A 12,781-nucleotide genomic window follows, 5' to 3' on the forward strand; every position below is an offset into this window, starting at 1 on the left:
TGTAATCAAATCCCACCACTTCACACTTCCCACCATGAAAATATTGCTTGTTATCTGTCAGCTTCTTGACAACTGATCCTTTCCTCAATTCATGAGCAAGAACAGCGTAATTTAGAAGACAACCGGGGTGGGGGAAAAGCAGGAATCTGGGTAGCTTTTCAACCTATATGCTTTAATAATACCAACTGCAAATTAAGACCCTGGTTTGCAATTACTCAACTTCTACAAGTGTACAGTGCTCCATTCCTCTTCAGTGATGATGAGCTGGATATATAAATTTTAAAGCACATCATTTGGGTGCAATCCATCTGTGGGGGCAAAACCTGTCTGCTACTCCTGACCACAGTGAAGTAGACCCCATTAGCAGGGCTGACACAGAAAGCTGAGAAGATGCAAACTGTAGCCCTTCGGGTCCCTGCAATATATAGCACCTTCTTCCACCTACACCCCATTTTTGGGTAATATATCCAATAGGCATTTCCCAACATTCTTTGTCTCATGGAAATGTCATGGATGCTTTAGTCGAGATTCCTGCACTGCAGGGGGTTGGACTAGAAGACCCTTGGGTCCCTTCCAACTCTAAGATTCTACAAATAGGCAGAGAGATAGAAATGCTTGGAACCACTTGAAGCAGGGAAGGCACTGCATCCAAGATACATGCCCACCAAACTGGGGACCTAGTTTTGGAAGTGAAAGAAGCGGTGCATTTTAAAACTATTTGTCATTCTCCAGACGGAGGAGCTGGATTCAGTTGGGATTGGGAAAAGTAAAGAATTTTATCCCACTTGAACCAAGCTCCTTGCAAAGTGGGAAACAAGTATTTATTTTTTACATTTGTGACATCAGTATTCTAAGTGTGAAACAAGTGCAAATCTGCATGAAGGAGGTAGTTTCCTATCCATCACTGATGCCACTGCCAGAGGTACAGCCCATAAGACTTTATTAGACTTCTGTGTATGATATAAAAATATAGTCAATCGTTGGGTTTTCCTTCTGCAGAACCACAACTTGTAAAAAAGAGATTTTCATCAGTTCTTAACACAAATGGGCAGTAATGAGGAAATGAAAAAAGGGAAAGGAAAGTTCAAAGAATTTATTTAGCTATCTAATAGACCCAACATATTTCAAAGAATACTTGCTTCAGGATAACTGAAACAGATAACTAGTACTATATTAAGAACACTGAATATTAAAATATCCTTATGTAAGAATATGCATACTATATCAAATATGAAAATAAACAAAATTAACATCCAATATCACCACTATTTGAGATGGTGGATGATGCACATAATTAGATGTAATGTGTAAAAAGTGTTTCTTGATTGGTGTTGCCCCTCCCCTTTTTTATCATCAGGCAGACTTTGTTGCAGAAGGCAAAAATTCACACTGAAACATGGGAATTAGAGGTTGGGAGAGCGGGAGATTTCGCCTCTTCCCCAAGGTTGCTGAGTACATGCCTTGAGCCCATATACAAAGGCACTACTTGAGCCCATGAAAAATGCTCCATTTGCTACTTTTTCAGCTTTAACTATATTTGAAAAATTACATGAAAACATACCAAAATAGATTTGGTTATAACATTACCAATTAAATAGCAATGTTCATACATGCCTTAATTTTAACACTGAAACAACTAAATAGAAACAACTTATTTACACTTACCATTTTTTCTCATTCTATAGATTATATCTTCACGAAAACGTGCACTCCACAACCAATATTTTCAATTTTATTTTTATGTAAACTGTTAACAGCTGCCATGTATCTAGTTCCAATTGATAATTTTATCTATTTCTTATAAAAGCTGTTAACTTAATCAGATTTTACTGCTCTCACATTTTTTCTATGATTGATTTGTTACTCATTCCTTTGGAGAACAGTTGAGTGCTGTCCCTAGGGAATACTGTGGTAGCATGGGCAAAACCTTTACCCTACTCACAATAGGTAACCTGCTTCCACTCAGAGGAACTAACGAGGGGGAAAGGTAGTGCTGATTATTTAGCGTGTCACTGATTGAAAACCCTGGGGGGGGGGGAGGTAGTCTCACGGACCTGCCATTATTGTAGGGATGTTGGTAGCAAGTTCACTAGCTATTATGCCACAATATTTTTTAGATAACTACCTGGATATGTTTTACAAATTTTGCTCAATATTCAAATTTTAAGTAGAATTATTAGTGCTAAATAACTGACACCAGAGTAACCATTCATTAATACAATGTAAATGTTTCCATTGTTCACACTGGCACAAAACAAGAATTAGATTTGGGACTCAAAGAATTCACAAACGTCTCCTAAAGCATCCACCTCCAATGGAAATCAGTAATGAAGATACATCCCACTCAACTAGCAGAGTCCCTCCTGCACACAGATATTATGGCAGATATGTAGAAAACCCTAAAAATGATACAACTCAATCGTTAATAAAATATTGATTTACGTGCTTGTTATATATATTCCACCCTCTGTTTCCAAGCAGAGGCATACCTAGGGGTTGGTGAACACGGCCCCTGCTAGGGGGCCCAAAATTCACCTATCAAGACTATGGAATGTATGGCGTATATGCGTGCAGTGATGCGCTGCTGCTGCGATCGTGGTCAGCAGCCTTCTCGCACCACAGTAGAAAGGTGTGCAGACTGTTTAGCCCTTCCTCCTTACCTCACCCTCACTCCAGATGCTTTGAGTACTTGGGTTGTGTAAAACGTAGTAATTTTTAATTCGGCTGTTGTGGTAAAGTGTTTTTCTTCTGTGTGTGTGTGTGTGTGCCAATACAGCTCATTGCCAAGGGCACAAGGAACCCTAGGTAAGCCTCTGTTTCCAACTAAAGACTAGTACTTTTAAATTGAGAAAAATCAATCTCTAATCCACAAATTCCAAAGTGCTACTCTCATAGAATTGTGAGAATGAATCCTTGAGTATCTGCACACCTAGAGTGCTCAGCATTTGTGTGAGAGGAACTCCAGAAGTATCCTTGCTTTTTGCTGTCTTTTAAAAATGGGTACTACATTAATGCAAATCATGTTGGAAATCAGCTTTAGAAAATGAAATTTCCAACTTGCACCACATGTATTGATATTTAAATTCAGAAGTTCTCCCACCTTCCTTTCAGAACGATTAAAAAAAATTATAGGGTTTCTAGGGAGAAAAACATATCCAAAGTCTGCTCCTATAGGCTACACTGACTGCCCATGAGGCTATCAACTATAATGCAACTAACTCCTAGCCTAATCACACTCACTAACCTTTGGGTGTAGGGCAAATTCCAGTCTTGGGGTTACAGCAGGGGGCCACATTAGTGACATCACACATCAAAAATAGGCTTCTGCCTCCTGAATGGACTGAAGACTCGTCATAAGATGTCCTAAAAAAGGAAAATATTTTCTCTCTTTTATAGAATGCTCCCTTAAATTAGCCAATATGCTCCTCGTTTTGGAGTAATCATGGTTACCAGGGCAGCATCTAGAATGAAATACCAGAAACTGGTATTTGTCTTTAAATGTCATTCTGATTAAACAAGTTGAGAACAATTTAGCATCTTAGTAGTCGTGATGATTTCCATATGCCTAAAAATGGGTTTCTGACTGCTTGTATGGAACTTCAAAAGAAAAAGGACTATTTGGCAGAGAATAAGCATACAAAAAGCAACAGAAAAAAGTTATGTAACATCACACACAACCAATAACAGCATCACTACTAGTTTCCTTCTACTGTGCTTATTTCACAACTATTCTGTAAAATGTTAATTTGCTAGGTGAAAGGGCAACTCTGGAAAAGATACTATAGCTACACAACTCAGCCTCCATAAGTTTACATATGTAAACAACAAAGAAAATGGAATTACCGGTAATACCCAATGTTTTTGATTAAGTATCTGAACCACTGGAATGTGGGGATAGGGATACTTGTTCAATATCCTGTGTTCATAGCAGAAAGAGCATTACTACAGGTCATCAGAAAATTTCAATAACAACTGCCCTGAAGGCTTTGAAATCAGCCAGAGTATTGCATTGCTATGAAAACAAGCACCGTGACAGTGATCGTAACCTTAAATTGCAGTTTAAATAGACACCAAGGACTAATAGAAGGCTTAGAGACCTTCTCCTCTTCAAAACTGTCCAAAAGACTTACCTGACATATAAAGGAATAAAGGGAGATGCCCAGAGTGACTGGGGAAACGCAGCCAGATGGGTGGGGTATATTATATTATTATTATTATTATTATTATTATTATTATTATTATTATTACAGTTTCATTTAAAGTTTGTACCTCTTTTATTACTCAACTGCCTAGATGTAGGTAGAAAAAACTTCTGTCATCCTTGGTAAACATTTGACAAGTTTTACAACTGGTAGAGAGAATTAATCTCTACTGAAAGTGAATATCCCTGGCGTTCCTTAAACCAATGAACTGGTTTGCCAATGAACCCTGGCAAAAAGCGAGTGATGGCTACGGCTAAAGCCTGATGAAACTTAAAAAAAGACAAACTCATTTCTAATTTCACCGAACAGGGTATCTACATGGCCAGCCCCTAAGGAACCCCTTCAAACTCCTCATGGATACATAAGATAATTCTATGCATTCATTTAGGACTGCAGCTGGTCAGAAAAGGAAATTGAGGCTCTGTGCTGCAGCTCTTTGAAATGCCTCCATCACTTAGAGAAAACCTCTGGATCCTTATGCAAACTCATGAAGCAATTCATATTCCGATTTGAAAGTGGCCCTGCAGAGGAGTCAACAGACTTGTCTGTGGTTACCTTGGCAACACCCTGCTGGCTCTTCAGAGGTTGGGGAGATTCAGGTCTATAAGGAGAAACATTTAACCTAATATTCTAGTGCCTTCAGAAAAAGAGTGGGAAAACGCCTCAGCTTGAGGACTATCCCCTGTCTCTAACCAAAGGGTTCATATCCCTGTCTGGAATGGGCACACTTAATCTCTAGTGTGAAAAGGTTGGAGGAAATAACTTTATAACCACTCAACACAGTAGGAACACTCTGGCGGTTCAGATTACCCTGATGCGACAGTGTTTATGCTACACAATCAAGTAGTTTCACTCCTTGGCCCCTGAAATTTTAGCGGTGGAAAACAAGAAATATGATACCTTAACTCCTGTTTGGGGGTCTTATGAATACCTCCTGTGTAACTGATGCAATCTCCCCAAATTCCTGATTAGCATCCTTTTTATCCAGCTGAGGAACTCTGGGTAAAGGGAATGTACATCACCCATTAAGGCAGGAGCCTTACATATAAGTGACTACACTATAAAGCTTCATTCCACTCCGGGCTGACCAGTTTCTGAAACAGAATGGGAGCAGAAACAGCTCTTCCATGAGGCTTTGCATCAGGAAGACTGGTGCTTCTGTGATATAGAAGAGGCAGGATTCTCACCTGGGGCACTGAGATCCTGTACTGCCATGGCCTTACAATATAAGTGTAGGCATTGTTTGACCTGAAAACAGTCTATTAGAGACCATTTCTTTCTTTCATTTATTTGCATTCAGAAACAACACTCCAGTCCCATTTAGTCTCTCACAGATCTAATGCAGGGTCCACAACGTCTTTCAATTGTTAAAACTGGACAGCTCTTTACACTTTGAAATTGCTAAGCCCTGCAGCACTGCATGAAAACCTGGAAACTTTACTTCTAACCTCTTCAGACAATGGCCATTTGAGAGGAACTTCCTCAGGGAATGACAGCCCTGGCAACCAGAAAGTAAACCAAAGCAGCTGAAAGAATAGGAATATTTTATGCCCCAACGATGGAAGTCCTTTGCGAGGTTGTTTGTTTTTTGTTTGTTTTTGTTTGTTTGGGGTTTTTTTGCAATAAACCAGAAAGGAGAGTTCCCTTTATTTGATTCAGGACTTCAGGATATCAAAGAGATGGAAATTGGTGTTTAGCCTGCTGGACAGATCCAGGTAAGTCTTTATATAAGTCTGACAACAGTGCCTCATTGAATTGCTGAAGCTTTTCAGTATTCAGGTAGAGCCTGAGGTAGAGCCACGCCAATAGTATGCCAGGGGGGAATAGCAGTAGTGATGAAGCACTAGGCATACTTGACAGTTTAGATTACCGGTACTGATATTTGTGTAACCAAGCCTGAAGAAAAGAGCGGGAAATTAGACCAGACTCCTTTTGGTGGGCTGCCTTTGACATGGCAGCTTTAGAGGCTCTCTCAGCTACATGACTTAGCAGTTATAGTACCTGGGACACAATGAAGGGTAGTAGCCTCACCCAATGAGAATGGACTCAGAGCTGGAGCCCTGCACACCAGAAGTTGATGCCAACTGAGAAATGCAGTGATTAAGTAGAGACTTATACAGTGCCATAAGGGTTTTAGCCTTCAGCAGTGTTTTCTTGTCCATGGCCCACTATTTCCTCAAAGTTGCAACAGCAAATTGTCTGGAACCAATGGGGGAACCATAATCCAGTAGTTGCTGGCCATTGCTTGGCAGGATAGGTGATCTACGGTAATTAAGCGCAGATCTGCTGTGGTTGATAGTTCAGAGCTCTGGTGGGGCTTCAAAAATGGCAGGAAGGAGAACAGAGCAGCTGTTAAAAATTCCTCACACAGCCACAGACCACTAAGCTGCCTATCTAAGAAAAGGGGGAAAGGAAGCAATATGACCAAAAAGAAAAAGTCAAAAAGAAACAACCAAGTTGCCAGAGAGGAAGGAAAAGCGTAGTGGGAAATAACAACCAAATTCCCCACAATCAACAAAATACCCCTGCAAGATGCAAACATTAAACTACACAAGACACCCCAAACTCAGAATGAGAGATAGCTCACACTAGCTTTTGCCTCACACAAATAACATGACAGACACAACCTTTTTTTAAAAAAAACAAGCAATACCAACAGCACAAAGACAAATTCCAGAAACACAGGTACACAGACAAACACAGTCAAGACGTAAGTCTGAGCCAAGTTGAATGAAGAGTTTGGGACACGACATCTCAGCACAAAGGCAGGAATAAAAAACTGCAGGGGGCTGGTCAGTTGGGAGGAAAACTCTCAAATTCAGCGGCAACCCTGCCTTCAAGTGCTAGAGGGAGCTCATACCCCACCTGAGAGCATCTTCATCCAAAGGATAAACATGCGGTATTTGCTAAGCTTTGTCCCTGCTTATCAGCATAACTCATAAGTCCAACTTGCCAAAATTTACTGTGGGGATAACAAGCAGATTAGAAACAGCACCACAAATATTCATAAACTGCTTCCAGGTTAGAGCTCTTATTGCTGCTGGAGCGTTGCTCTTGTGTGATAAATTGGTAGTGATGCCACTCTGAATATAATAAAGCACTTCAGGTAGAAAATGATCAGTTTTCTAAAACGGTGTTATTCCTCCTAGCTGCACATATTGGGCCTCCTTCCTCTACCTTTCTAAGACAGGAACATTTTAATACCACAATACAGAATAAAATAGCCCAGATTGGAAGGGGGCATTATGGATCCAAGCCAAATATATTCACAACAGTTTGGTCATCGCAAGGGTTATGTTGGCACAAGTGTCCACAGTCAACATTCAGTTATATAATAAGGAAAACTTACAAATGTTACTACCACTTTCACATGAGCACTTTCTTAGATACTGTATGGTTTTTTTGTTTGTTTGTTTGTTTTTGCAATCTGCATGTTGGAAGAATATTGAAACTGCCCTTAGCCAATGTTCATGAAGTAAGAATCCATAGCAGCCAATGATTCAATAGCTGCCTTATTTTTACTTTAAGTACAAATAATGTTACCAGAAACCATGCATCCAAACAGAAATAGGAAGGATACCCTTCAAATAAGCTGCTTCTACTGTTCATTTGCAAGTTTAAAATTACTCATTACTAAGGCAGTTTTCAATTGCATCTGAAATCCCACACAGAATTGTGACATTACATAGAACAAGACATGTGAAATGAAGTAGTAAAATAGTTATGTGTCACATTTTTTGTAGAGTAAATATAGCATAAGAAATTCTTGACTCTGTCAAAAAAAGAAGTATGCAATAACAGTCTATTACCAAAGACTGCATTGTTACAGCTACTCTAGCTTCCATAGCTGGCATGCATGACAATATGTAATCAGAAGCCCAATATTCTGCAACCAAAAAGTTATATTTTAGAAAAACAAAGTTTAATTATCTGATGATTAAGAAGACAGGACAAGTTAGAATTTAAAGTTTCCTGCTATAAAAAAATGAGGGTGAACCTCCTCACTCTACCTCTTTTGTGCCTGCAAGGAGATTCAAAGCTCCTGCTTTCTATTTTAGTTGAAATTTCTTACAATATCCAAACTTAGAAAATGGGGGTTTGTTTAAACTATGGTTTGAAAACAAGTCAGGATGTGAAATCATAGGTCTAAACCAATTTGTTCTCTCTAGTCATGAAAACAAACAAGTTTTTCCACATTTGGACACCAAGGGGAACTGTGGTTACTTGAAAATCAAAAGCTTCTCTTTGTGGTTACAAAAGACCCATGGGTTTGTTCCTCATAGGCTACATCAAGGATGAGTCTAATTCCTGTCTTTGGCGAAATTTAAATACACAGCAAAAAACCAAAAACATCTCCCCTTTTAGCTCACATGTTATTTATATAGATTTCTTATTTAACCATTAGAAAAAAGTAACCATAGGGGCTCAATTTGTCATTTTACTGTGCTCCTATTTCCCTTCTTCATATCCAAACTTCCTGCATAGACTGCAGACTTTTAAACTATAATTACCGTAGTATTAATCTTAGGATACTATAAACACAACAGCTGAATTGAGGACTCCTAGAATATTGAAAAATACTTATTTCACACATTATTCAGCATCACAATATATATATTCATTTTCCCAATGAAAAAAGAAATGGTTCAACTGCAATAAAAAAGTTCAGTCTTGTACATGTTTTCCCTTTATGCATTTACAGCAGTAAGTACCAAACAGGATATATGCAGTACTGTGTGAAGCAGTTCTCAGTGTCCCGAGCTATGAGGTAAAGTGACTAAAAAAGAGAGGATTATGATGATAGCTGCAAGTCAGCAGTGTAATCAGAATACTGAAAGTTTATGCACATGAACCAGAAGAGAACTTGTCAAGAGGTATTTATTTATGGTATTCCTTTATAGGAATATAATCCAGGGCAGTTGGTAATAAGAATACGATACAATTACATAACCTAAGTACTACAAAAAAACAGAAACAGAATCCCCATCTCTCCACCATTTTGTGGCGAGGCAGCATTGTGCCACTGACATGGAGAAAAGCTGCGGGGAGGTCTCCCTCCCTGGTTGGGTAGTTGGCCACACTGCATTCTACCTGGCCTGACTCTGGAGGCCAATCAACAGCCTGCCTGACCTCAGGGGGAAGGATTGTGAAATGGATCAACGTGAGAATTTATTCCTGCTGGTCCATTCCTATGGTATAAATAAAGCCCAGGCTATAGGGACGTGGGTGGTGCTGTGGACTGAACCACTGTTTGCATGGATTAGGGTGCTAGAATTCTGAAGTATACCTGGAGAGAACTAGAATCAGTCAAAATTGAAGACATCTTCAGACGTGGGTGGCTCTGTGAGTTAAGCCAGAGCCTAGGGGTTGCCGATCAAAAGGTCGGCGGTTTGAATCTTCGGGATGGGGTGAGCTCCCGTTGCTCGGTCCCTGCTCCTGCCAACCTAGCAGTTCGAAAGCACATCAAAGTGCAAGTAGATAAATAGGTACCGCTCTGGTGGGAAGGTAAACGGCGTTTCCGTGTGCTGCTCTGGTTTGCCAGAAGCGGCTTAGTCATGCTGGCCACATGACTCGGAAGCTGTACGCTGGCTCCCTCGGTCAGTAAAGTGAGATGAGCGCGGCAACCCCAGAGTCGGCCACGACTGGACCTAACGGTCAGGGGTCCCTTCGCCTTTTATAGCACTAGTATTGGAATTGTCAGTTTTCCAACCCACGTTCCTTTTGCTAGGTGTGATTTTGCTGTGGACATTTGTTGGAAAGACATTATACTGTCTTAATTGGCCTAACTAGGCTGAAAGGTTTTTGTCTACCTCAAAGAGAGGAAGCAGTTGTATTTATGTTTCAGCCATATCAGGTTTTTTTGAGTGGGGCAGTGCACTGGACAGGATCTGAAGCTTATGAGAGGACCCCAGTGGGTCTTGAAGATGGCACTTTAAAGACTATGGCTCTAGGCTCAGAGGGGTAAGATGGGTGAATGGCTGCCACACACCCAGGTTGATAGTAGGACTCACAGTAGCAGCTATGGTTGCCCAGTAGGTGGGCTGGGCAGGGAGATGTGTATGCCCGATACAGATTCTTGCCTGTTGCTGCGCCAAACTCCAATATGTTGTGATCAGTAAAATTATGGCCATGTTTAATCTCCATTCTCCTTGTGCCAATTGCTCCCCAAAACCATGCCTAGAAGCACATAGCCAACAATTAACAGAAAAGCATTTTTCAAATTCCCTACTTCATTAATCCAGAGAGCAGAATGGATGAGTCAATTATGGTGTTTAAGATAATCAGTTCCTTTTCCACCACATCTAAAAATGCCACTTCATTTAAAATGCAAATGTACAGTTGCTGGCCCAAACTAGTCACTGCTGAACCTAAACACATAATGGTTTGCTAAAGCTTTCTTCATTTTCTGACGTTCATAGACATTTAATCATAGGAGGAAACTATGTTTCTCGTCCACTCCACACTTTAGACACATACAGATGCTTTCTGAGGTTCTAGAAAAACCAAACTGGGAACCTGTAATGAACTGGGGAGCAAGGATAAGCAAGGATTGCTACTTGTTTACCCTGACATCCCTCCACATCATTGGAGGATAGAGAGACGTCAGAGAATGCTTCACCTTAGTGTAATTGCACCCTTACTACACCCTTGATTGCTTCAACTGTACAGAAATATAGCCTCTCTCTGTCACCAAAGTATAGAGATAGCTGGGCTAAGAAAAATATATAACCCTCTTCCATAGTCACTTTAGAAGCCAATCTCCCTATCCATCCCTTTTTGCAGGGCAAAAAACCTGCATAGACTGAAGCCTGTGTATTGCTGTCTGATGAACACGACACCATACAGCAGTATGAGAGAAGCATACATGTGCAATCTTTACTGTAGCCACTTTCTTGTGGGAGGGGGGAGGTTGGTCTATCCAAACCTCTGACATTTTCCTGCATTTCTCTCCTAATCTCTCCACCCCCATTTCCCCATGTCTTCAACATCAACATTCAGATGCTGTAGTTAAGAACTATTAAATATACACACTACACTGAAGTCCATATAGCACATGCAAGTTTAGCAACCTCAGAAACGTTATTCCCAAATCTGTTGCTATCTTATGAAGTTTTTCTTCAGCAATGCTTCAATGTGTTAATGTATGAATCTGTGTAACTCGTATACATATAGAATAGAATCATAGAACTGTAGTGCCCTCCAGATGTTATGGATGAAAACGCCTGTCAATCCCAGTCAGCACAGCTAAAACATGTTAAATGCAACAGGTTGGGGGAGATCGTTCCAGACAAACACAAGCTAATAACTATGTTTCTAATGTTAAACTGCCTTAGTACAAAACTGCCTTAATTCTAATATCATGAGTACAAAAACCTGCCAGATTAATAACTTCAGTTACCTCGTCATGTGTGTATCTGTAATCTGCCTTCTTGCATTTGAGGTCCCATAATGCTACTGTTCCTGATTCAAAACCAATCAACAGCTGTAATAAATAACCAAAGAAAATATTAATTTTCTGGGAATGAAAATGAGTTATTTCTAGTACCTGAATACATGTGATTCAATTCTAAAAATTTCTGGATTAAAATGCAAATGTTAAGGACAATTATAGAATCATAATACTAAAAGGTAACAATATCCTAAAACTGTAACAATACTATCAGAGACACCAAAAGATGAAATATATTTTAAATACTAAACCCAGTGTTTAGGACATGCCTACTGACAGACTATTCCAACATAAAAGAAATATACAGATACTATGATACGCAATTTCAAAGACTGTTTAAAGTACACTTGAATTGTCAGAAAAAGACAGACAAATAGTCTCATGGTTGCTTCAGTCTCAATTGAATTAAATGAATCTACCCATGGATGAACACGCAGAGGTATTAAATCTAGGAAATAAAGATCACCACAGACTGAAACTCCCAGCTTGTGGCAAACCATTTATATGAAGCAGATGCAGTGTAGTGAACTGAATTATTTTGCATGCATAGTCTGATTATTACCCTGAAGAAACACTAATCTTAAAACGTGATACAAGGTTGATTAGGAAAAATAAATTACCTGAGTCCTTATTTGATTTTCTGCAATGCTTTTGCTGCAATTATTTGTATGCCTTAAACAGATTTTATATATGTATATAGTCCTAATTCTATTAATGTTTAATTGGTTTTTTAATTATTCTTTTTTATGTTTTTATCAATTCTTATTATAATCTGTAAGGCACCTTGAATCCTATCAGGGAAAAATGAGGTATAAATACTACTGCTGCTGCTACTTCTTGTTGTTTAGTCATTTAGTCGTGCCCAACTCTTTGTGAAGAACACGCCAGGCACTCCTGTCTTCCACTGCCTCCCGCAGTTTGGTCAAACTCATGCTGGTAGCTTTGAGAACACTGTCCAACCATCTTGCCCCCTTCTTCTTGTGCCCTCCATCTTTTCCAACATCAGGGTCTTTTCCAGGGAGTCTTCTCTTCTCATGAGGTGGCCGAAGTATTGGAGCCTCAGCTTCACGATCTGTCCTTCCAGTGAGCACTCAGGGCTGATTTCCTTAAGAATGGATATGTTTGATCT

General features: G+C 39.7%; 1 protein-coding gene across 6 annotated transcripts in view; it reads right to left on the reverse strand.

The window, feature by feature from the left end:
• Positions 1 to 12,781, reverse strand: part of STXBP5 (syntaxin binding protein 5) — a 114,316-nt gene that overhangs the window by 53,043 nt on the left and 48,492 nt on the right. For 5 of the 6 annotated variants that reach the window (XM_079970872.1, XM_079970871.1, XM_079970869.1 and 2 more), the window contains exon 7: positions 11,602 to 11,685. In XM_079970872.1, coding sequence (XP_079826998.1) covers positions 11,602 to 11,685 — 84 coding nt within the window. Of the gene's footprint in view, positions 1 to 3,244; positions 3,311 to 11,601; positions 11,686 to 12,781 lie in introns of those variants that run through there. The other variant, XM_079970873.1, reaches the window with a different exon arrangement.

Source organism: Podarcis cretensis, assembly GCF_951804945.1.
Source record: "Podarcis cretensis genome assembly, chromosome: 3".
Classification (NCBI taxonomy): Eukaryota; Metazoa; Chordata; class Lepidosauria; order Squamata; family Lacertidae; genus Podarcis; species Podarcis cretensis.